The following is a 24,602-nucleotide window of genomic DNA, read 5'->3' as shown; positions in this document are numbered from 1 at the left end:
TAAATTCTGCTGACTATAATATGTGACCATTTCCTAGATTGTGAGTAAAAAGTAATAGCTGATGGTCATCCTCCTCAAACACGCTAAAAAAAGACCTCCAGCCTTCTACTCTCTAATGCAGATATTAGGTATGAAGATTTAGGTGGGTCAGCGAACCCCAGCTTCTCACGTGCAGGCTCATGGAAAGGATGACTGATCTGGTAACACTTGGTGAAAAGTCAGGAGTGAGTTTGACCTAATCCTTTCTGCCCCTGATTTTAACAGAGTGGGTCTTTATAGCTTTGTTAATGAGAAACTGGCATGTTTCAAACAAACAAGGACCCTGTTTACCCCATCCTTAACTAAATCGGGCCCGTTTGGACTTGGGTGCCTACATCTGAGGCTGATTCACACAGCAACCTCCCCACCCAAAGTCCTGTCAAAGGACTGCCCTGACTAGCTTCTCAGATGGCATTTATGGAAGGTAGGCTGCTTGTTAAAAATGCAAAAAAAATGTTAAAAATCCTGGGCCCCTGCCCAAGTTCTATCAGATCAAAATCTCTGAGAGCAAAATCTCTCCTTAGCATCTGTGTTTTAACCAGCTTTGTAAATTTGTATTATGCCCACTGCAGTTTGAAGATCAATGGCATCTAGCACTTACACCTCCACTCACACACCTACGATACACACCCACAAACAACTCACTGGCACGTAAAAATCCGTTTTGATGATTGTAGTTTGTTAAACCTTATCATTATTTTGCATATGAAAAGCTTTAAATACTTTTGTTATTCTTAACTTTTATAATCATTTAAAAATATATTTTTCCCCTCATGAGTCAGTTTAAGATTCAGATTCCTAGAGTCACTTGCCCAAAGATATCAGGGTGATAGAGTGAGGAGTAGAATTCAAGAACCCCGAAATCCTGGTAAGTTTCTGATCTCCGCCCAACAGAAAGCTTTAGCTGCCTGAACCTCGTGGGATTCATTTTGTAATCTGCTTTAGACCCGGCCTGCGTGACACATCATGGCTTGGAAGAATCTGCAGTAGACAGAGCATCTCTGTAGAAGAATGCTGGGCTGCACATTTAGTCTGTGTGGTGCTACAAACAGTGCAGACATTTAGCTGGCTTTTCTGTATTCTACATGCAGGTTTAGAATATGGCTTTGCCCAGGATCCATGCCAGAGCCCGTGCTTTAACCCCTTTGGAAGGAGATGCACAAGGAGGGAATAAGGAAGAGTTACAGACGCTAAGATTGTCTGCTCTCGCCATTTGGTCACAGGGACCTCTTTTCATTGTCGAGATCTTTACCAGGCAGAAGAGGCCAGACCCCTAACTGGTGCTGTTGAGTGCCATTTTCCAGCAAGGTCTGGCCATGAAAGTGAACCACATGAATGTCCTGGGAGCCGCCTACGTTCAGCAGGTGCCACCTCACCCACTCTTGCTCATACATTCTCAGGCCAGGCAAGTTGTAGATCATCCCATTGATGGCTGAAAAGACAGAGAGTTGCAATCAGTCAAAAATCTGTGAACATCAGGAAAGAGGAAATATGAGGCCTTCCGCTCACCACCCATCTTCTTTATTACTCTGCATGCCCAATCCCACCCAGACATAGTAAGGGGCCCCCTATATGTCATAATATCAGTAAGAGGCTGAAACAGAGCCACCTTTTCCTTCTTACACCAGCCTACTGCAGAAGTGTGGGTGAGTACCCTTTCCAATCAGTTTATCACTCTTTTCCCCAGATTTACACTTTTCCTGTTCTGTGCTTTATCCATTTATTCTTTATATTTGTAGTATGAATTTTCCTAGGCTACGAAAAGGGTAAGGACTAATGTGGGCAGATAAGTGAACTCTAGTCATTAGAGGAAAGAGGGTAAGTGAGGGGATATGCAGTGTATCACTCTAAGGCCTCCTAAATTCAGAGATAGTTCCAGGCAAAATTAGGAAGTCGGTTTAAAAAAAAAAAAAAGTTTATTTATTTATTATTTTTGGCTGCGTTGGGTCTTCATTGTTGGGTCTTCGTTGCTGCACGCAGGCTTTCTCTAGTTGCGGCGAGCAGGGGCTACTCTTCGTTGTGGTGCGTGGGCTCCTCATTGCAGTGGCTTCTCTTGTTGCAGAGTTCGGGCTCTAGGCGCGCAAGCTTCAGTAGTTGTGGCAAGCAGGCTCAGTAGTTGTGGCGCATGGGCTTAGTCGCTCCGCAGCATGAGGAGTCTTCCCGGACCAGGGCTCAAATCCGTGTCCCCTGCATTGGCAGGCGGATTCTTAACCACTGCACCACGAGGGAAGCCCAGGAAGTTGGCCTTTATCTTTGTTATACCCACCAGCCTTAGTCATTCATGTTTCTTCTCTCGTTTGTCTGATTGCTCCTCCGCCCCCTTCCCAGCTTGGATGTCTAGGGTTCTCAGACTTTATCAACTCTCTCCTTACTGAAACATGTGTGTTTTAAGCATCTGATAAACTTGATCACCTTAACAAATGAATGCATACAAAATTTTAATGATAAAGCTTAATGCTACCACGAACTTAATTGGGACTGAAGTGAGGGAAGTTTTGGTGGTGGTGGCGGCTGTTGTTTATTCTGCTAAAGTTAAAGGGACTACTGTGGAATTTCAGGAACCAGGCAAGTGAATTTTTGGAGGGAGAAGAGTTGAGATCATTTTGGCTCTCTTAAAATTATATCAGATATGAAAGCACCTGTCTAGATACTCATAACACCAGCCTCACCTCCTCATCTTAGTTTCTATGTAAGAAATAGATCTCCTAGAAGTAAAAGATATCTCCAGTGGTTATTAGGTCAGCATTGCTAAACCATTACATCAGGATACAAAAGTGAAGACGCTCAGCAGAGTAGGCACTCAGTAAACATTAGATAAATTGAGCTGAGTGAATAAAGTTCATTTGTTTACTAATCCAACACATATTTACTCAGTGTATACTGCAGAGGCCAGGCATAGGTGGTCTGCTTATCAAATACCCTGATAAGTTCTACAGTGGAAGATTACCAAATTACAGAGATTTAGACGACAATACATTTAAAACTCAAACTATACTGGATGCATTTTACGCTTTCTTTGAAGAATCAGGAAGCAGGGCCTCGAGGGTACTCAGCAAGTAAACGGCATGGCTACGAAATGGGCCTGTCTGATTCTGCAGTCTGTACTTTCCACTAGGTTGAGAGATTTTCAGAGGATGTGCTTCTTACCCATGAGACCAAGCACCCTGGGCTGAAAGGCCTAGAGATTATAGGAGAAGAGAAAAGAAAGCTCTGCTTGGAGTCTGTGGGGCAGCTCTCAACTGACTCTATTCTAGACTGCTTAATAGAATTTCTTAACCTTGTGTGATAAGCAGAGTCCAGAGGGTGGGGTTTTGGAGCAGATTGTAAATCATATTTCCTCTACGCCAAAGTGTTTTTGCAGGTGAGATCAGATTGTATTCCACACTTACAGAAGTTTAATGAGGAAAATAAGCTAAAAAAGGGTAGCCTGAGTGTATAAATGGGGTGGGAGAGGGAGCATAGACCGACTTAGCCTTGATGACTGGCTGGGGAGAGGAGGTGGCAGTGAACTGGATATTGCTTATAATGTTTTTGTTTTGTTTTGTTTTTTATTCCTGAAGAGTCTTCTTTCCTATTACACTGAATGACTGACCCATCACCCAAAGCACAGGACCTTCCTGATCAGAAATCTCATAGAAATCACCTCCATTTATCAAACTCTGAAAACAGGGTCTTCATTTGTCTTCTGATCCCTAAGTCATTCTATCTGCTGTTCACCAAATCCTAAATTCTGCCTTTCTCTAAAACTAGTAGTTCGGTTGCCAATTTACAGACAAAGTTCCTGAATGGACTTCAGAGTAGATATGCTTTCCCCTCTCTTCCCACCCAAATGTTCTCTTGGCCCTCTTCTTCCATTAGCTGGCTACACAGTTTCCTATATCATTTTCTCCACATATGCTTTGGGTGCCACCTGGGAACTGCTGAGAGCTACAAATATTACAGTCATTCTTATTTTGAAAGTACGTGTGATCACTTCTACATAAATAATTGATCCTTTAGAGATCAAGAAACAGTTTTATTAACTGTTTAAACTGCAGAATGATGTTAATTCCTTTCCAATTTATGTTACCCACCGAAGCACACTGGCTTTTTTGTTGGTTTGCTTGGGTTGGTTTTGCAGCAGCCCTGTGAGCTATCTTTTAGATTTCAGATTTTGTATACTCTCTTTCACCTGCAGTGTCACCTGCCAGGTTACATCAGCCCTCGTAGACATTTAAGGACCTGGTGTCAATTAGAGCTCCTGGTTCCACAGAAGCATCTCATGTCTAATTTTGGGAAGACCTATGGGCAGGAATCACTATCACCCAGTGATTAGGTTCAGAGACTAGATCAAAGTCAGAGGAAAATACCATGAAACTCATGGGAGTTTTTTACTTCTGAGGATGTGCGGCTCCAAGACCTCGTGGGCTTCTTTTCATAGTACCAGCTCTTCTTTTCATCAAAGACCATAAAAAGTAGGACAAATTCTCTCATGTCCACAGGCATGTTGGTCTCCTTATGAAGCGTTCCTTTTCGGCAGATCAGAAGGGGTCCTATCAAGCCTGAATGGATATCTTTTTCCTGGAAGATAGTAAGAGCAAATTGCACGTATTATCTCTTTCTCAAGATTTTCTTTGTCCTTCTGACAATCACTGATCATATTGAAGAGGAGACCTTCTCAGAGGCTCTGAATTTGAAGATTATAAATGAATAGCTTAATAAGCCTGGATATTGATCATCTAATTCTGTGATACTCATAGTCACTTCCTCTGATTAATCCTTTGTTTCGACGTGGTAGTAATGATAATAATGATGATAATAATAGTGATACTATTATAAATACTATTTATTGAGCATCTACTATGTTAAATATTTTGCCTATAGTATCTTATGTAATTCTGACAACAATCCTATATGGTAAAAAATAAATTCATTTATTGAACAAATATTACCAAGTGCCTACTATATATGCTATATACTGTTATCTCATTTTTAACTTTGGAAACTGAGGCTGAGGGAGCTCAAGTAACTTTCCTAGGGCTACACAGTCAGTGACAGGATAGGAATTGAAATCTAAGTCTATGCTCTCTACCATGCTCGAAATGAGGGAGTCTTGATTTTGTAGTTCTTTTATTAAAAAAGAAAAAAAAAGGCAGAAGAAAGCTAATACTTGTTCAAGGAAATTGCAGATAAACATCTTCTTCTGTAAAGGTAGTCACTCTAACTAGGGCCAACCTTTTAAGTATTCCTCATTCCTTTCCACTGAACAAATGCTTCTCACCATCATCTGAAGATCGGCATGGATAGTCCCTGATTACGGTAGCTGTCGACTGTTGACCATGATCCTTACACATTCCTCATGGAAAGAGAGATATCTACTAAGAAATAATTGTGACACTTCCATTTGATGGACTCAGGTTATAAGTTTGGGGAAATGAGAAAAACTTTCGATGGCCATGCTTACCGGGTTCACTGCCGAGTAGTAGGCCCAAGCCCGACAGGCAGAGCCAGGATTTTCTGGCCCTGATCGCTCAGTGGCGTGCCATACATATGTATAAGTGCTGTTGGGCTGAACAGCATTGTCTTCATTAAACCATTCAGGAGAGTCATCTTCATAAGTCTTTCCCTCTGATGATTTTTCATAGAAAAGCCCATGGGCATGAAGAGAATATGGTCTGGATGCTAAGTTTTTAAAACGAACCTAAAAAAAAGAATGATTCACCAATGTATTTACGTTTAATAAAGCCCCCAAAATGTCAGCATTATGGGTCAAAGTGGATGGCTATTCAATTGAACCTAAGATATATTGAATGTTTAGAATCGCAAAGTAACTTTCGTATATTACTTCATCTAATTTTACAACCATCCTATGAGATAGGGCCTAAGCAGTTTACTCCAGAAACACCAAAACAGGTTTGTTTTTAGGCTCAAAGCAAAAGTATTGACATTATCTACAAAAGAAATGATAAAGATAGGTGCTACAGATTTGAAAATGAATGAGGCTTGGGTTTTACTCACAATAAGGTTTCAACCTACTGGCTAGAGAGATTGCACATGTGAATGCAAGTTAAAAATCTGGAGACAAAAGGTGCTGTAAACAAAGTATGAATGGGATTAGGTGGGAATGCCTGGGAGAAGCAATTCAGTTGAATGTTTAGGAGAGGTTGGGGGAATTAAAGAAAGTTTCTTAGGAGCAATGGAACTGGCCCATATAGAATGAACAGGAGCTTAGCAGAGGGAGAAATAAAATTATGAGATCTTTTTTTTTTTTCCTTGAAGAGTGGCAAGTTACTTGGTAAGCAGTCTTTGAAAAGAAATGTAGTTATTTGTTAATTTTGAAAAATAAATAAGTCACCATAGCTCTCTTGCCACTTTCATCTCTACAACCCTCTGGTGCTTGTGGAAATTCCTCTGATGATCTTAGCAATGCTCAAAAGATGACTTACTTGGATAACATCATCCACTTCAGCTCTAATGATAGGACCAAGTATGCCAAGATGCTCTTCATACTCTCCCCGAGGATCAAGCTTGTTAAAAGAGCTATCAAGGTACTTTCGAAAAACTACTTTCTTGTATATGGTGTCCTTGGAAACATCATCAATGTCTTCACTGAAATGATAATAATAGCATTTGCTTAAAAGAACAAGTTAAAGGCCATTCAGGAATTTAGGAAATTATCTCTGTTTCTGAATATAGTATATAGAGAAGATATTTGATAAATATTTGATGAACAAATGAATTAAAATATAAATAACTAAAACCACAAGCCAGTAAATATCCTTCAACTCCCAGCTCATATATCATTTCTTGGTATCTCCTCCTATGATCCTTTAGACTGGGTCAAATCTCTAGCATTCCTCACATTTCTATACTACTACTATAGTATATATAGTAAATCCCTGTAGTATTCTTATAATATTTCTATAGTATATGTAGTAAATTATATATCATTTATTCATGAGATTATCTATTGATATCTGACTCTACCACTAGGGTGAAAGCCCCAAGAGGTTAGGGATTGTGCCTCGTTTGCTTATAATTTTTATTTCTAGTGCCTAGCAAGTTATCTGGCACATAGTAAGCAGATATTTATTTAATGTATTAATGAATGACAAACATAATCATATATTAACATAGCAGATTTTAATATCAAAAGCAGACAAAGTCATGTGATGGGACAGTGCCAGGACAGGCAGATGTTAAGAGTCAGTTGATTGAGAGGGCCACCCCTGTAAAGGTCACTGGATGGGTGAGTGTTTTATACTCGGAAAGTAGCCACTCTTCCCACATTTGCTTTTGCTAAATCATAGTATTCCTCATGTAGTTCACCAGCTCAGTCTGGAGCTAGAGCACATCATATTTTCCTACTGACTCTTAAATTTCCCAGGAGTCTTGGAAAAAGGCCAAAAGCTCATCCCTCAGTCTCATAGTATTTGTTACATGACATGAGCCATCCACAGAGAATCCCATTCTGCCTTCCTTCTAGCCTTTCTACCGGATTAACCCCGTTCTTCCAGACTCTAAGCATAACATACAGTCTCACAGAACACGTGGGGAGGAGCAAAACAACGTTGCCATAAAAATGGGTTGCATATCTGGAATGGGACGTAGGATTTTGAAGGAACTAGTTCCATCCCTTTACACTCTGGAAAACCTTATTCCCTCAGTAACTTGCTTAGAAATCCCTAGATAAACTATTTATTCTCATATAGTAATGGGTGCTACATCTAAATAGGAAGTCAAGGGAGAAAGTCTCTTAAACTAACAGAATTCTAACATGGAAATGTCAGGCATCAGATTAATGAAATAATTTCTGTAAGTCACGCCATGCATTGTGTTTGCTTACTCTAGTTGCACTTGGGTTTTAACTTTAGTAGTGTAACAGTTAGCTTTTGTAAAAGCTGTGGGCTCTATTTGGACACTTTACACATGGTCCCCATGATATCCCTGAGGATCTGTAGTTGCTTCTTGTCCCCCTTTCTCTCCTTTCTCTATATTGTCACCCCAGAATATAGAACCCAGACCAATATGGCTTTCCACACTTGAGCAAAATTAAATTAAAAATTATCTTTTAAAAATGCATGTGGCTCCCTTAAAAACTCTCTGTTATAAGTCAGACCACTTACAAAACTGCATCAACTCCTTCAACTCTATGGTTGAAGAGTGGCTGGAACCCTAAAATGTTAGAGCTGCAGCAGATCTTGGGGGCCACTTGGTGTAACTCCTCCATTAAAAAGACTGCAAGTAACAAGGTTCGGGAAAGGAACTGACACATGCCAGTAAACTAGGAATGGCTTAAAGCTTTTGAAGGGTTTCTCATTGCTCTTTGAAAAACATCAAAATTCTTCCCAGGGCTCACAAAGCCTAGTGGCATCTGATCTCTGCAGAGCTAGCCAAACACTTTCCTAGCACCCACCCTCTTCTTGAGTTCCAGCTACACAGGTCTTCAGCTTCAGGGCTTCCTCCTTCCTCAGGGCCTTCATCATGCTGTTCTCTCTGTCTAGAATGCTCTGCCCTCTCTACCTCCTGTTCATCTTCAGATCTCAGCTCAAATGCTGCTTCTCCAGAGTCAGGCTCCCCAGTTCTCATATCTCCATATATCACCTTTCCTTATTGGTCTTTATCATGGTTAATTTTTACACTTATTTATGTGAGCACTTGGTTCATATCTTCCTGCCCAACTAGACATAAGTTCCATCAGGGCAGGAGTCCTGTGTTTATATTCTCTTTTATAGTCTCAGCACTTAGCACAATGCCTAGGAGAGAATAAGTACTCATTAAAGAGTTATTGACTGAGTGAGTCTATAAACCAAGTTAAAACAAAAGTTTAAATCAAGATAAATCATTATGTAATGAATGGCTCAGTTGAGGGTATAAACTTGCTTTTTGTTTCTAAGCTACTTTGTACCCTTGGCCTCTGCTACTGGAATCTTATGGAATTTGAATTAATCTTCACCAAGATGCTATATACTTTATATCGATCAGTAAACAATTTAAAATGTTTTGTTAAATAAGTAATTGTGAAAGGAGATTTCTACATCACAAATTTGGATTTGAAGCCAACTTCAGTGAAATCATATTGATTAGCCTACAGCTATGGATAGGTTGGGCTCTGCATTGGAGCAAGAAGGGGAGGTAGGAACATGTGTGATGAGAAAAGAAGAGAGAGGAGGGGGCTAATTTAACTACAAAATATCATAGACTTCTTAGAGTGATAGCTCTTATATTGTCCAGATGTCACCTAAAGTAGAGAAGCTAATCTTGGAATTGACAAAGGAAACAGTATAGGCCAAGTTGCAATAGGGAAACTAAATGATACTTAGTATAAGTTACACTTAGTATAATTTGCCCAGAATCATCTCCTTAGACTGCTGTAATTACTTTTTTTTAGCAGTAGTGGAAAAGTGAGAATATAAAAGGAGAGAACTGGCCAAACCTTTGTGCAAATTTTGAATAATCCCAGGATAGTTCTTCAGCAGCAATGTAATAATTTTTTCTGTTTCCATTGTTGCTGCGAAGGTACCATGCTGCAATGTTGTCAGGATTTCTGGAGGAGTTGATGTCTGTCCTGAGATCAGTTTGGTAAGGGTCATCATAGGTCACAAAATCAAATTCACCATAGTCTTCTTCACTGCTCTCTTCCTTCTGCCTTGGAATAATTTCAATGTAATCTCCATCATCTCTACTGAGACCTACTATGACCAGTGGATTAAATTCTCTTGGTATAAAAGTGTTATTTAGTGGAGAATGTGGTGGAGGAGATGGCATCTGACCAAGATCTGCATAAGGGAAAGTCTGACCAAGTTCTGGGAGAGGCAATGACTGAATAGATTCAGAAGTGTGGGATGTCTGATCGAGATCTAGAGGAGGTGATGTCTGCCTGAGATCAAGAGGAAGGGATGTCTGACTGATGTCTGGAGAGAGAGTTGCCTGGTTGAGGTCTGGGGAAAGTGGCATCTGACTGAGGTTTGGGGGAAGAGTCGTCTGGCCAAGATCTGGGGAAAGTGTTGTCTGGCCAAGGTCTGGAGAAAGGGTTGTCTGGCTGAGGTCTGGAGAGAGAGTCTCCTGGCCAAGGTCCTGGGAAAGGGCCATCGGGCTGAGGTCTGGAGAGAGAATCTCCTGGCTGAGGTCTGGGGAAAGCGTTGTCTGGCTGAGGTCTGGAGAGAGAGTCTCCTGGCCAAGGTCTGGGGAAAATGTTGTCTGGTTGAAGTCTGGAGAGAGCGTCTCCTGGCTAAGGTCTGGGGAAAGTGTTGTCTGGCTGAGGTCTGGAGAGAGAGTCTCCTGGCCAAGGTCTGGGGAAAGTGTTGTCTGGCTGAGGTCTGGAGAGAGAATCTCCTGGCTGAGGTCTGGGGAAAGTGTTGTCTGGCTGAGGTCTGGAGAGAAGGTCTGGCTGAGGTCTGGGGAAAGTGTTGTCTGGCTGAGGTCTGGAGAGAGAGTCTCCTGGCCAAGGTCTGGGGAAAATGTTGTCTGGCCGAGGTCTGGAGAGAGAGTCTCCTGGCTAAGATCTGGGGAAAATGTTGTCTGGCTGAGGTCTGGAGAGAGAGTCTCCTGTCCAGGGTCTGGAGAAGGGGTGGTCCGGCTGAGATCTGGATAGAGGGATGGCTGACTGAGGTCTAGAGAGGTAGTTGTCTGCCAGACTTCAAGTTCCAAGGAAGGGAACGTTTGACTAACATCAGTAGGGAAGGCCTTGTTTCTTAGGTCATAGTCGGGTATCTGGCTGGGCTCTGGAGGAGGAGATCTGTGACTGGGGACTGTAGTGGAGTACGTTGGATCAGAGTCTTGAATAGGGAATGTTTGATAGTGTTCCTCTGGGCTCACTGTCTGATAAAGATCTGGAGGGGAGCTTGTCTGACTGGTGTCATTTGGGGGGTTTTGATCACCATCAGGAAGTGAGGCCATGAGGCTAAGGTTCATAGAGGGGAGTGTCTGATTGAGGTCTGCGGGAAGAGATGTTTCATTGGATGGGTGGAGTAACAATGAATGATTATGTCTCCCATCTGAAAATGGGGTGTTGGCCTCTACTCTCAGAGGGTGAAAACTCCTTGGAGATAGAGGAACATGGTGTGCAGGCTTCTCTTCCTTTTTCTTTCTTCGTGTCCTAATTAAAAAAAGGCCTTTCTTCAATCTACTATTTCCTCCATCTCGTCTTCCTTGTAGAGGTTTATGTCTAGTTACAAAAAACGTTGGGTGGCCACTCTGCTTTCCATGCTTGTCTTTAAAAGGGATGTTTTCTCCCCAAGTCCTTGAGTCATTCTGGGGGCTGTTTGGCAGCTTATTAACAACCTTAACTTCATCAGCATCTTGGATTATGTCATAACTGCCTTTCTCAGAAACCAAACGCCATTCCCCATTCAGAATCTTAGATGGATCCTTTTGTTGTAAGAGTAACAGATCACTGGGAAGGTTCTCCCAGGGCCCTATTCTGGAAGAAGAAGAGTTGCCTTGGCTTAAATGTCTACCAGTTTTATGTGCTGGGAATTCCATCTGGGAGAACCTATGCTTTGCTCCTCGGCCTCTTCCTGCCTTGAATCTTTTATGTTTAGCATGTTCTTGATTTCTGAATTCTTCTGTACCAAATGGAAGCAGGCTTATCCCTGTGACATCTGAGTATAGAGGATCTTCTATAGAGTCTTCAGAATAAGGGCCGGAATGCTGTGCTGTGGGAGGGTTGAGAACTGAGTTCTTATCTAAGCTGGTGTGTCCTAGCGGTGGACCAGCTGTGGTGGCTTCTGGGTGAGGAAGAATTTTTAGAGGTTGTGCAAAGTTATTGGCAATAAGCCTGCTAATGTTACCTGGGGAAGAAGAATTTGAACCAACAGTTCTATTGGTACTTGGAGGAATGAATTCAGAGTTGTTCTCCAGAGCCAGGGCGGTAAGATTGAACTTATCTTCCTCCTGCTTTGATGATGAATTTCTGAATGACCTGATTCCTAATGATAAAGCCAGTGTGTTCTGGTAATCATAGTCAGCATCATTATTTTTATCTTTGATTTCTGAAGATTCACGCATTTTCCTTGTAGTTATGGATGTAGATCCTGAAGGTTCGTATATAATATCATATGAGTCATCATTATAATCCCGGATACACTTAACATCCCTGAATCTCAGCCACAGTTTTTTGCTTCTTGGATTGGAATTCATGGTAGTTAACATCCAAGTTCCTACAAAATAGAGACAGAGAGAACAGAGAGCTCTGAGTACAGAAAAAGGTATAAAAACCCTATGGTCCATTGTGGCAGATAATTTCCAGTGAACTTTCATCAGGGATACTGTGGTCTGTGGACCACAACTGATCTGTGAACTGTTGTTTACTGTTCCACAGTGACATAAGGAAAGAAATCAAGAGTAAAGTGTATAGGAAACCTTTTAACAGTTTGACATTTCTATGACATCCAATCATGTGATCAGCATACTTATCTCATTTAACAGAATATAGACCCAAAGTATTGGTCAGTGAAAATTAGGGAGAAAACAACTTTCAGCACAGATAGTTTGAGAGTCACTATTTTAGAATATATTTTTAAAGGGATGAATCAAGAATGAAATGGACTTTGAATATCATAAGCATCTTGTGAGTTGCATATTTTGTTAGAGAACTGGAGTTAGGGGGAAGATGATGATGTTTACCCCCACAAATAAGAGACATATAGATATTTCTAAGTAATAAATAATTCAGGTGGGCCTAGGGCAGTTTTGAGTTTCTTTGAAATGGTATGATTTGCTGGCACACTGAAGATTTCCTGGAAAGTCTTCAATAGTTACCACATGTTGATTGTCTACTGAGTCCTAGGCACTTGGCACATATAACAATTAATGGTCAAAGCAACTCTGTAAGGTATTATTATTCTGCTTTTCAGATGAATAAACTGAGGCTCAGTGAGGTGGAGTAATTTGTCCAAATTGCTACACAGATATCAAGTGGCAAAGCAGGATTTGAACCCAGGTCTGATGAATTCCAAAGCCCATGTGCTTTCCATGACACTGTTGTCCCTGAAGCCAGCCTCTAAGGCACTATATCAGATGGCCACTAACCCTAGGGTGGGATGGCTGTCTTATAAAGCTGAAAAAGGCATTTTGATAAAGGAAATGCTCTTTTCTGGCTGAATGCTCACGCTTTCTTCTCAAAGTCATGCCTTATCTTTTTACTATTGTGTCTTTACTTCTCACTTAGCCCAGAGAAGGATAAATGGAACGCACAGTAAAGGACTGGACCCATTTAAGTAATTAATTCCCCAAATAGAAATCATGAGTAGTCCTGAAAAGAAAGCCTGCAAGGGATCAGGGAGAGAAGCCCAGGAACCATGGTAGTCTGGAGAGCCGCAGCAGACCGGGTTGATCAGGGAGTCCCCTTTAAGTGTCCAAGCTCTTACCAACATTATCCATTGTGACGGTCACAGATTCCCCACGCATGGGGAAGAGGGTCAAGGTGTCCTCGTGTTTCTTTCCATAGATGAATGAGTGCCCAGTGAAGTGAATGGTCAAAATGTCATTCTGGGTTCCCATACTGCAGAAGTGCCACTGGACGGTGTCATCAAAGCAGAATCCTAGTGTGGGTATGCTCTCAGGCACATAGCCATTGATAGCTGAAAGAGTGAAATTTGTTGAAACATCCGGCCTATGCCCACAAAAGGGAATGTGTCTAACTGTACTTACGGTAAATATCCCAATGGTAATTTGGTTGCATCTAAGCAGTGATTATCTGAGATAAGCTTTACCAAATGTAACATGTAACTGGAAGATCAAACTCAGACTTTTCAAATGAGAGCTTATTCTCCTAAGTTAGCCAAGGGAGAAATGTCAGGATAAAGACAAAGCCTTTTCATTCACATTGATTTATTTATCCATTTGTTAAGTGTATATTAAATATTTTGTACTCTAGGTTCTGTTTATAAAGATATTCCGAAGGTAACTTAGAATTTTGTCTAGAGTAATTTTACCTGGAGAAAAAGCATAATATAAGAAATACAGATTCTTGACGCATTAGTTATTTTTTTTCTTTTTCTTTTTTTTTTTAACATCTTTATTGGAGTATAATTGCTTTACAATGGTGTGTTAGTTTCTGCTTTATAACAAAGTGAATCAGTTATACATATACATATGTTCCCACATCTCTTCCCTCTTACATCTCCCTCCCTCCCACCCTCCCTATCCCACCCCTCTAGGTGGTCACAAAGCACCGAGCTGATCTCCCTGTGCTATGCGGCTGCTTCCCACTAGCTATCTGTTTTACGTTTGGCAGTGTATATATGTCCATGCCACTCTCTCACTTTGTCCCAGCTTACCCTTCCCCCTCCTGTATCCTCGACACATTAGTTACTGAATGCAAAGTTCCTAAAAATGAAGCATATTTAGCACATTTTGCAATTTTAATTGCTCTGTCTTAGCATTTATATAATCTCTAGTTTGCACTCAACTATCAAGTTCAGACATTTTCATTCTCTTTCCAAGGGATACAGTTTTAGTCAGTATCATTGTCTACTTATATACTAAGCATGATAATAAAATCACAGATATGATTTCTATAAGGGCAGGGTCCATGTCTGCCTAGGTTACCACTATAGTCCTAATCTTAGTACAATGCCTAGAACTACTGAGAACTTAAATAGTTATCGAATAGCTGACATAATGTGTTTTTAGTTTGTACCTCATTCAGGAAGCTTTTCTAAATGGTCTATAGCTGCACTAATTTGGTAGCCACTAGCCACCAGTGACTATTGGGCACTCGAAATATGGGTAATCTGGATTGAGATGTGCTGTGAGTATAAAATACACACTGGATTTTAAAGATTTAGTAAGAAAGTAAATCTCATGAATTTTAATATTGATTATATGTTGAAATGATAATATGATATATTAAATTAAACATTATTAGATAAATTTTATATATTTCTCTCTAATTTTTAATATGCCTATTAGAAAATTTTAAATTATATTTGTGGCTCATATATAATTTCTAATGGACAGCACTAGTCTAGAACTATGACAGATTCATTGCCAAAATGAAATTAAGTACAGAAAGCTGAGGCTAACTCCCTGTTTCAAATTATTTTCCTGGCACCTACCAGTTCTGAGAATCCCCAATTGTTAGTTGTCTGAAGTTATATGAACAGACCATGGAGAAACCATCCTCGTACCTGTGGTTACTTATCAGAGAAAGTGATAATAGTGACTCTCAACTCTGAGGAAGGGGACGATGACCATTGTGGCGAAGTTTGCTTCCAGCTGGCTCAGTGAAATCTCTCCCAGACTTCCCATACCAGTGGCTTTGGGCACTGACTTTAAAACTGTAGCAAAAGCCTGAACCTTGGCTCAGGGAATTCTTTCTGTTCTGAACTTCTTACTGCATGCTTAAAACTTCTTTATGGATTGACTTTCCCAGACTCATGTCTCCCCATATGCATTTTGCCTTAGTTTGATTTGACAATCCACTTTTGGATTACTTACCCTGTTTCTGCCCTGGCAGAAATAAGAAATAGACAAGACAAAAAAGTAACTAAAGGAATAAGCGTTGTTACATTCATGCTAAAGAGGACTACTTAATATTTCTGCCCTGGCCATACAGAGTATTCACCTTGCACCCATTCTAAAATCCCCAGATACCTCTGACCAAGGCCTCTTCCCTCACCATCCATCCCTCACCCTGTTCTTACCTGCTCAGAGCAAGTGCACATGCACACGTGTGCGTGCATGCACACACACACACACACACACATTTGGAGCAAGAGACCAAGAACACTTCTAAGGATAACAAGCTTTTTACCTCATGCTGTAAAAAGATTTCTATAATATCACCCAGTAATTTCATCACCAAATCCCTATACTGGAAGTGAGGGTAAGGGGTGAGTGGATTCTAATCCATGTCTCTTCCTCTAGGAAAGTCACACTTCAACCACAGGAGTGAAAAACTGATGGACAAAAAGAGTGCTCCGACTTACTTCTCATGATGTTTGACTCATAAAACTTGGGGTCATCACGTTTCACCTTCTCAGGATTTTCACAGAACTTGTAGATGTTGTCCTCAATGTACCAGCTCTTGTTCTCATCAAACACAGCAAACACAGCCTGCTGCTCAATGTCTGCTGCCCTCTGGAGGGTAAAAGTGCTGTGTTCAGTGATTAACGTCCTAGCAGATTGATTAACTACAACCCTGAGTTCTCAGAAACCAAAGGGGTACAGGTCTTGGGTCCAGTGAAGCCATAAATTCAGACATCTGTGAGAGCCCATTGTGTACAAAGCCCTTGTTAGAGCCAAAGGTAGCATGTCAAGGCAAACAGAGCAGATCAGAAAATTCAGAGGCTAAAATATCCTAATAGAAAAATCCCATTTCAATGTAGCACCTGTAATTCTGTTTATCTCTATCACCTTTCAACTCGAATGATTGATTGGATGTGCTCCAAATAGTTGCAAAGGATAAAAAAGAAGGGTGCCGTAGGAAAGTTTTATATCTCTCCCTACCTGTTTCCTTTCCTAGCTCAATAAATTAGGGTCTTCCAAATGTCTCTTTCTGCTTTTTCTAGGCATATATTTATTTTATATGCCTTGGGATGAGACTTCTTTGATTATAGCTTAGCCTAATTGGGAATTTTAAGTTAATGATATGAGGCTTTTATTCTTCAATGATGATAAAGTCAGAAGATCCATATTTTTGTTCATATTTTTCTGTATAAATTGGTCTTGCTAGAGATAGACCATTGTCTGGGTTCAACTTCCTGAGAACCATTGTCTGCAAGCTATGTCTGCCTGTATCTCTCCTTTCTCTCCCTATTGCAGGTCTCTAAAAATAACAAGGACTGGTACAGAGCTTTACACTTTTACCAGATGGCACCTCATTGAGCTGTGAAACAACCCTATAAAATTTTTAGGAGGGGGTAATACCCCTTTTTTTTTTTTTTGCATATGTAATGTTTTATTTCTTGAGTACATAGAAGTCTGTTTTATTCTTTTCTGTAACTTTTTGAATATCTGAAATATTTAATAACAAGTAATGTTTCTATGAGCTTTAATTTTGATTTTTAAAATGATCCATACAAATTTAGAAAAAGTGGAAAACATAGTAAAGTACAGAGATAAATATGTAACTAATCAGTAACACTACCACTCATTAATTTTTTAAAAATGGGTAATACCCTTTTGATGAAAGGAAGAAATTAAGAGAAACTAAGTGACTTGCTCATCACATAGCACGGACAGATCTGGAATTTGAAACAAGCAAACAAAATACAGTATCACACTGTAGACTTGCCTTTTCCAGTGAAAGTCCATATGCAAATAGACAAGACAAAAAAGTAACTAAAGGAATAAGCGTTGTTACATTCACACTAAAGAGGACTACTTAATATTTTCTGGTTCTCTAGAAGCAAAAGCCCCATTATTTAACAAGGAGAACTAATCTGTTCCAGATAGAAGAAATTCCTGGAATTTCTGAAAGGTTACTTCAAGGACAAAATACCTGTATGCCTCGCTTATCCAAGGATCTGCTCTTACAAATTAAAAGTAGCCCTATCAGCCCAGAGGCAATGTCCCTTGTGATGTCCACATTACTATAGTATGGTCTTGTTAAGCACTGAGCATCATTTTCCTTGGGTTCATCAGACTCTAGGATGTTCCACTTATAAGTATAGGTTTCCCCTGGTTGAACTGCTTTGATCATGGTGTTACTGCCTGAAAGAAAATATAGTCAAAATTGTTTTCAATTTTCAAAATTATTTCATGGAAATAAATTAAATAAACAAATAAGTAAATAATAAATGAATGAATAATTTAAAATAATTGAGCTCTTGTTAGAATCAAAGTTGGAAAAGGAATATTATTTTTATATTAAGTTCCACTTGATAGAACTCTGGAGAGCATGTAGCTATTACATATTCGTCCACTAGAGGCCACTTATGGCACTAACAAAGGACACCATATTTTGTAATCATTAGGGTAAAAAAATCCCTGAAGTGAGCAGTGTTTGGTTGTGACTTTGAGGATACCCCTATACGTATACTACCTGACTGTATAAGTTATACTACTGGGCAAGGAGGACAGTAGAAAATTATGGCAACCTCTCAGTAGTCAATAGTTTCATTCAGTAGAAGTGAAAGGTTCAGACCTGAGGTGGAGGAAGAGTTGACTTCATCTTCATAAGGAGAGAAGGTCACACCATGAGGGTAAATGCTGTAGCTGCGGCTGGCCATATTTTTGAACGTGATCTACAAAATTAACTCAAATTCATTATTTCAGGATTTAAGGTCAATCATGAGAACAGAGGATGCTAGCTTTGCATATTTACTTGTGGGATAGTGTGTGTGTGTGTGTGTGTGTGTGTGTGTGCGTGCGTGTGCGCGTGTGTGTGCGTGTGTGTGTGTGTGTTTATGTCAATGCAAACTAATGCTGTTTATCTGAGTGGAAACCTCTCCCCATCACCTGACAGGCGCATCTGAGAGTTCCACTCACATAGAAAGGTAGAAAACGGAAAGAGAAGTCTAACCTTAGAAGTGACATTTTCCTCACAGTATATCACTCTCTCCAAGTTGGTCACCATCCCCTGTCCCCTCTCCTTTCTTGGACCACATCTGCCTTTGAATCTGCTCCTTCTCTTCTCTTAGACCATGATCACCTTCACCAGCCTGCCAGATCCCCCAGAACCCTGTCATCAAGTCATCTTCTTGATGGGGCACAGAAAATAGCGAGATCCTGAATTGCCAATGAGGCATATTTCCACTTTCTAAGAGTACCTAAAAGGGATCAGAAATGAGGGAAGGGAAAGAGAACAGAGAAAGGCTGCATTCTGCCCTTTTGTTATTTTTTAAATGAACAGAATTGGCCTTGTCTGTAGATATCCTCTTGGTTCATTCCCATGAAGAGGTGAAGGGAGGAGCTTTATGCACACAGGAGTCCTAGTTAGCCTGCTTAATCTTCGGAAGAGAATTTTATCTTCTACTTGCTTGCCAAAGCATCTGGATCATGCTTAATCTGCAGATGATCTGCATTCTAGAATCTTGCCAAAGATTGCAACTTTCAATTCTCTGCCGTCTAGTTCTTATCAGAAGATAAGTTGATGATGTGACACAGCGTTTAAGGAAAACTGTCTGAAGAACGCTCAGTGCTCTTGAAACATATCAAAATGTACCTTCATCAGAGACTAATCATCAGAGAACTACATACCTAGACCACATTGATGAATTGTTTTCATTCAGTTGGGTTATGTTCTCAGCTATAATGAGAAACATTATTTTAAAAAGCTTTGTAACTTTTAAATTTATAAATTTCTTTTATAAATTTATTGTACCAGTAGGAATTTATCAAGGATTCCATCTACTACATCACACAGCATCCTCTTTCTTAAGGATCCATGGGAGAAATTCCTCTTAAGTCTCAGTAGCAGGGGAAACTGCTTTTTTTTTTATGACTACTGTGACTCCTACCCTGACCTAGTTCCCTTTTTACTTTGGCTGCTAGAAAGCTTAGGACAAAATTTGTTGACAACATTACAGGAGCATATGCTATGTGTTTCATTATACTTATCTTATCCTTGGCTTTATTTTCTTTGTCCCCACATTATCCTTCACCGCAATTACATTGGCTCCTTGTTTTATTCCTTTATAATTTGATAAACTGTCTCAGATTGTTTGTTTTATGAGATAGGCTACAATAGGTGCAAATACTAAATAAAAATTAAAGCTGTATTTCAATTAAAAATTATACGGACACATTAAAAAAATAACCAGTACTTATAATCTTATTTTCACTATTTAATTTCTTCCATGGTTCTATATTTCTGTTACTTACTTTAAGTGTGTCTCTGACCTGGGCTCTGATAATAGGGCCCAAGATCCCATCTTGTTTGTTATCGGGATTCTCCAGGAGTTTGGTGAAGGATGCATCTTGGTACTGTTTGTAGACAGCCTTCTTATAATGTTTTCCAATTTGGTTTGAGAAATTATCCAAATGCAGAGATCTGTACTTTCTTAAAGTGAAATAAAATTTAAAAGATTAAATCATTTTCTCAAGTAGAGACCCCAGTATGATAGGGAAACCCTTATGCTTAGAAGTTCTGCTATTGAATTAGCTAAAATGCTAGTTTCCTTAAGGAAAACAAACAAACAAACCTTAATGTGGTTTGCAAAGTCCTGATACCTTCTCTCTAGTTGGAAAACTGGAAACCTCTGATCTGTCTCCTCCACCATTGATAAAGTCTTAATCATGGTTAGAACCAGCTACTTAGATCTTCCTGTCACTATGGTTTCTAGAGTGGACCTTCACTATCTCTGAAAGGTCTACCTGGATGAAAGGATGAGAAACACTATGAATTTTTCTTAAATATTTCTTATCACTTAACTTATGATATCTTTATTGGCTTTCCAGGTATTTCTCAGTCTGTAAAAGCACATTCCCACTCTAGGAAGCTTCTGCTGTCTTTATTAAACATAAGTTCTGTGCTGTTGGGCTATCTCTTCTACCATCCACCCAATCCTGGTGCCATCTGAAAACCAAATGCCTTCACCCATCTTCTGTAGCTACTGCAATAAATGATTTGGGGGAAGCAACATGAACCACTTTCCCCCTTGGTCCTTTTTATAGCCTTAGTTTGCAAAAGCAGAGTTCCATTTTATGCCTTTATTTTACACAATGAAAATCACTGACTACTGCTAGAAAGTTCTGGATTCTTATCCCAACCCCACTTCCCTAACCCTTCCTGCATTTTCTAAATATTCACTTGTATTAATTTCATGTGTATAATTCCAGAGCATCTTTATGCAAATATGACTTGCAAATATAAATATTCTTATCCTTTCACTCCTTTCACAAAAGGCAGCTATTTATGTATTCTATACTATACCTTGAAGGTTTTTTTGCATTTTTCCAGCTTTACTGAGGTATAATTGACAAATGTATGTATTTAAGGTGTACAACATAATAATTTATATATGAATATATGAGACTACCACAGTCAAGCTAATTACCACTTCCATCACCTCACCTAGTTACTAATTCTTTAAAATTTTGAGAACACTTAAGATATACTGTCTTAACAAATTTCAAGTGTACAATACAGTGTTATTAACTATAGTGTTACTAACTATAACAGGTCTCCAGAACTTATTTATTTTGAAACTGAATGTTTGTATACTTTGATCAACATCTCTGCATTCCCCTCACCTCCCAACCCCTGGCAACCACCATTATACTCTCTGCTTCTATGAGTTCGACTTTTTTAGATTCCACATATAAGTGAAATCATGCAATATTTGTAATTCTGTGTCTGGAATATTTCACTTAGCCTAATGTCCTGCAGGTTTATCCATGTTGTTACAAGTGGCAGGATTTCCTTCTTTTTTAAGGCTGAATGACATTCCATTGTATATATAAACCATATTTCTAAAAATTCATTTATCCATTGGTAGACACTCAGGTTGTTTCCATATGTAGGCTATCATGAATAACACTGCAATGAACACAGGAGTGCAAATATCTCTTTGATATACTGACTTCATTTCCTCTGGATATATACCCAGAAGTGGTAGTTCTATTTTTAATTTTTTGAGGAAGCTCCTTACTGTTTTCCATAAAGGCTGCACCAATTTACATTCTCACCAACAGTGTACAAGGATTCCATTTTCTCCACACCCTCATCAACAGTTGTTACCTCTTTTTCATCCTAGTCATCCTCATAGGTATGAGGTGATATCTCATCATGGATATGATTTGCATTTCCCTCATGATTAGTGATGTTGAACACCTTTTCATACGCCTATTGGCCATTTGTATGTTTTCTTTTTTTTTTTTTACCACAGTTGACAATATTTATTTTTTAATTTTTAAAATTTATTTATTTATTGGCTGTATTGGGTCTTCATTGCTGTGTGCGGGCTTTCCCTAGGTGTGGCAAGTGTGGGCTACTCTTTCGTTGTGGTGCACAGGCTTCTCATTTCAGTGGTTTCTCTTGTTGCAGAGCACAGGCTCTAGATGCGCAGGCTCAGTAGTTGTGGTGCACGGGCTCAGTTGCTCCGTGGCATGTGGGATCTTCCCAGACCAGGGATTGAACCCGTGTCTCCTACATTGGCAGGCAGATTCTTAACCACTGCACCACCAGGGAAGTCCCTGTACATTTTCTTTAGAAAGATGTCAGTTTAGATCCTTTGCCCATTTTTTTTAATCAGGCTATTTTTGTTTGTTTTGCCATTGAGTTACATGAGTTCCTTTTATATTTTGGATATTAACCTCTTATCAGATATACGGTTTGCAAATATTTTCTCCCATTCTGTAGGTTATATTTTTATTTTGTTAATTGTTTCTTTTGCTGTGCAGAAGTTTTTCAGCTTGATGTAGCCCCACTTGTTTATTTTTGCTTTTGTTACTTATGCTTTTGGTGTCATACCCAAAAAAATCATTGCCAAGACCAATGTCAAAGAGATTTTCTGTTATGTTTTCTTCTAGTGGTTTTATGGTTTCAGGTATTACATTTAAGTTTTTAATTTATTTTGAGTTAATTTTTGTCTATGCTGTAAGTTAAGGGTCTAATTTTATATTTTTGCATATGGATATCCAGTTTTTCCACCATCATTTACTGAAGAGACTGTCCTTTCCTCATTGTGTATTCTTAGTGCCTTTGTCAAAGATTAGTTGACCATATATGCATGGGTTTATTTCTGGGCCCTTACTTCTGTTTATTTGGTATATGTGTCTGTTTTTATTCCATTATTATACTGTTTGATTACTATAGCTTTGTAATATAGTTTGAAATCAGGAAGTTTGATGCCTCAAGCTTTGCTCTTCTTGCTCAAGATTGCTTTGGATATTTAAGGTCTTTTGTGGTTTCATCTGTTTTTTTTTCTATTTCTTTGAAAAATGTCATTGGAATTTAATAAGGGTTGCATTGAATCTGTAGATCACTTTGGGTAATGTGGGCATTTTAACAAAGTTAATTCTTCTAACCCATAAACACAGGACATCTTTGTATTTGATTGTATCTTCTTCAGTTTCTTTCATTGCTGTCTTATAGTTTTCAGTGTGTAGATCTTTCACCACCTTGGTTAAATTTCCTAAGTATTTTATTCTTTTAAAAAAATTCTATTGTAAATGGAAGTATTTTCTTAATTTCTGTTTGGATTGTTCATTGTTAGTGTATATAAATTCAACTGATTTTCATTATGTTCATTTTCTATCCTGCAACTACTGAATTTCTTTATTCTAATAGATTTTTGGTAGAGTCTCAAGTGTTTTTTTATATATAAAATCACATCATCTGCAAATAAAGACGATTTTACTTCTTCCTTTCTGATTAGGATGCCTATTTTTTTTCCTTGCCTGATTGCTTTGGCTAGAATTTCCAGTACTATGCTGAATAAAAGTGACAAGAATGGGCATCCTTGTCTTGTTCCTGATCTTAGAGGAAAAGCTCTCAGATTTTCACCACCGAGTATGATGTTAGCTTTGGGTTTGTCATATATGGCCTTTATTGTGTTGAAGCACATTCCTTCTATACCTAACTTGTTGAGAGTTTTTATAATGAAAAGATGTTGAATTTTGTTAATTGCCTTTTTTTTGCATCTATTGAGATAATGATATTTTTATTATTCATTTTTAATGTGGTACTTCTAATTTATTGATTTGCATATGTTGAACCATCCTTGAATCACAGGAATAAATCTCACTCGATCATCATTTATGATAATTTTAACGTGCTGTTGAATTCAGTTTACTAATATTTTGATAATGTTTTTGGCATCTATGTTCATTAGGGATATTGGCCTGTAATTTTTTTCTTGTATTGCTCTTATCCAGCTTTGGTATGAGAATAATGCTAGGCTTGTAAAATAAGTTTGGAAGTGCTCCCTACTCTTTAATATTTGGGAAGAGTTTGAGGATTAGTGTACAATATACCTGTGAAGCCATCTGGTCCTGGGCTTCTTTGTTTGGAGGTTTTGGATTACTGATTCAATCTTCTTACTTGTTATTCATCTGTTCAGATTTTCTATTTCTTTTTGATTCAGTCATGGTAGGATATATGTTTCTAGGACCTTTTTCCTTTCTTCTACTTATCCAATTTGTTGGCATATAATTGTTCATAGTAGTCTCTATGATCCTTTGCACTTCTGTGGTATAAGCTGTAATGTCTCCTCTTTTAGTTATAATCTTATTTATTTGAGTCATCTCTCTTCATTGCTTAGCTAAAGGTTTGTCAATTTTGTTTATCATTTCAAAAGAGTAACTCTTGGTTATGTTTATCTTTTCTGTTGTCTTTCTAGACACCATTTATTTTTTCACTAATTTTTATTTACTTCTTTTGGCTAACTTTGGGCTTAGTTTGCTAGTTACTTGAGGTATAAAGTTAAAATTCTTTCTTTCTCCCTTCCTTTCTTTCTTTCTCTCTTTCTCTCTTCCTTTCTTCTTTCTTTCCTTCCCCTTCCTTCCTTCCTCTCTTCCTTCATTCCTTCCTCCCTTCCTTCCTTCCTTTTCTTTCTTTCTTTCTTTCTTCCTTCCTTCTTTTCTTTCTTTCTTTCATTTGTTTCTTTCTTTTTCCTTTCTTTCCTTCTCTCTCCCTTCCTTCCTCCCTCCCTCTCTTTCTCTTTCTTTCTTTCTTTCTTCTTTCGTTCTTC

The 24,602-nt window shown here is 38.9% G+C and overlaps 1 protein-coding gene across 2 annotated transcripts in view; it reads right to left on the bottom strand.

The window, feature by feature from the left end:
* The window catches only part of F5 (coagulation factor V), an 86,430-nt gene that overhangs the window by 13,983 nt on the left and 47,845 nt on the right, over nucleotides 1-24,602 (bottom strand). Inside the window, exons 8-17 of one of the 2 annotated variants that reach the window (XM_082833175.1) lie at nucleotides 19,792-19,969; nucleotides 18,113-18,212; nucleotides 17,468-17,679; nucleotides 15,954-16,104; nucleotides 13,389-13,601; nucleotides 9,455-12,179; nucleotides 6,465-6,627; nucleotides 5,483-5,719; nucleotides 4,389-4,599; nucleotides 1,292-1,471 (exon numbers count right to left, since the gene is read on the bottom strand). In XM_082833175.1, the coding sequence (XP_082689301.1) occupies nucleotides 1,292-1,471; nucleotides 4,389-4,599; nucleotides 5,483-5,719; nucleotides 6,465-6,627; nucleotides 9,455-12,179; nucleotides 13,389-13,601; nucleotides 15,954-16,104; nucleotides 17,468-17,679; nucleotides 18,113-18,212; nucleotides 19,792-19,969 (4,370 nt within the window). Of the gene's footprint in view, nucleotides 1-1,291; nucleotides 1,472-4,388; nucleotides 4,600-5,482; nucleotides 5,720-6,464; nucleotides 6,628-9,454; nucleotides 12,180-13,388; nucleotides 13,602-15,953; nucleotides 16,105-17,467; nucleotides 17,680-18,112; nucleotides 18,213-19,791; nucleotides 19,970-24,602 lie in introns of those variants that run through there. The other variant, XM_082833176.1, reaches the window with a different exon arrangement.

Source organism: Leucopleurus acutus, assembly GCF_964270905.1.
Source record: "Leucopleurus acutus genome assembly, chromosome: 2".
Lineage (NCBI taxonomy): Eukaryota > Metazoa > Chordata > Mammalia > Artiodactyla > Delphinidae > Leucopleurus > Leucopleurus acutus.
This window is presented reverse-complemented; position numbering and strand designations above follow the sequence as displayed.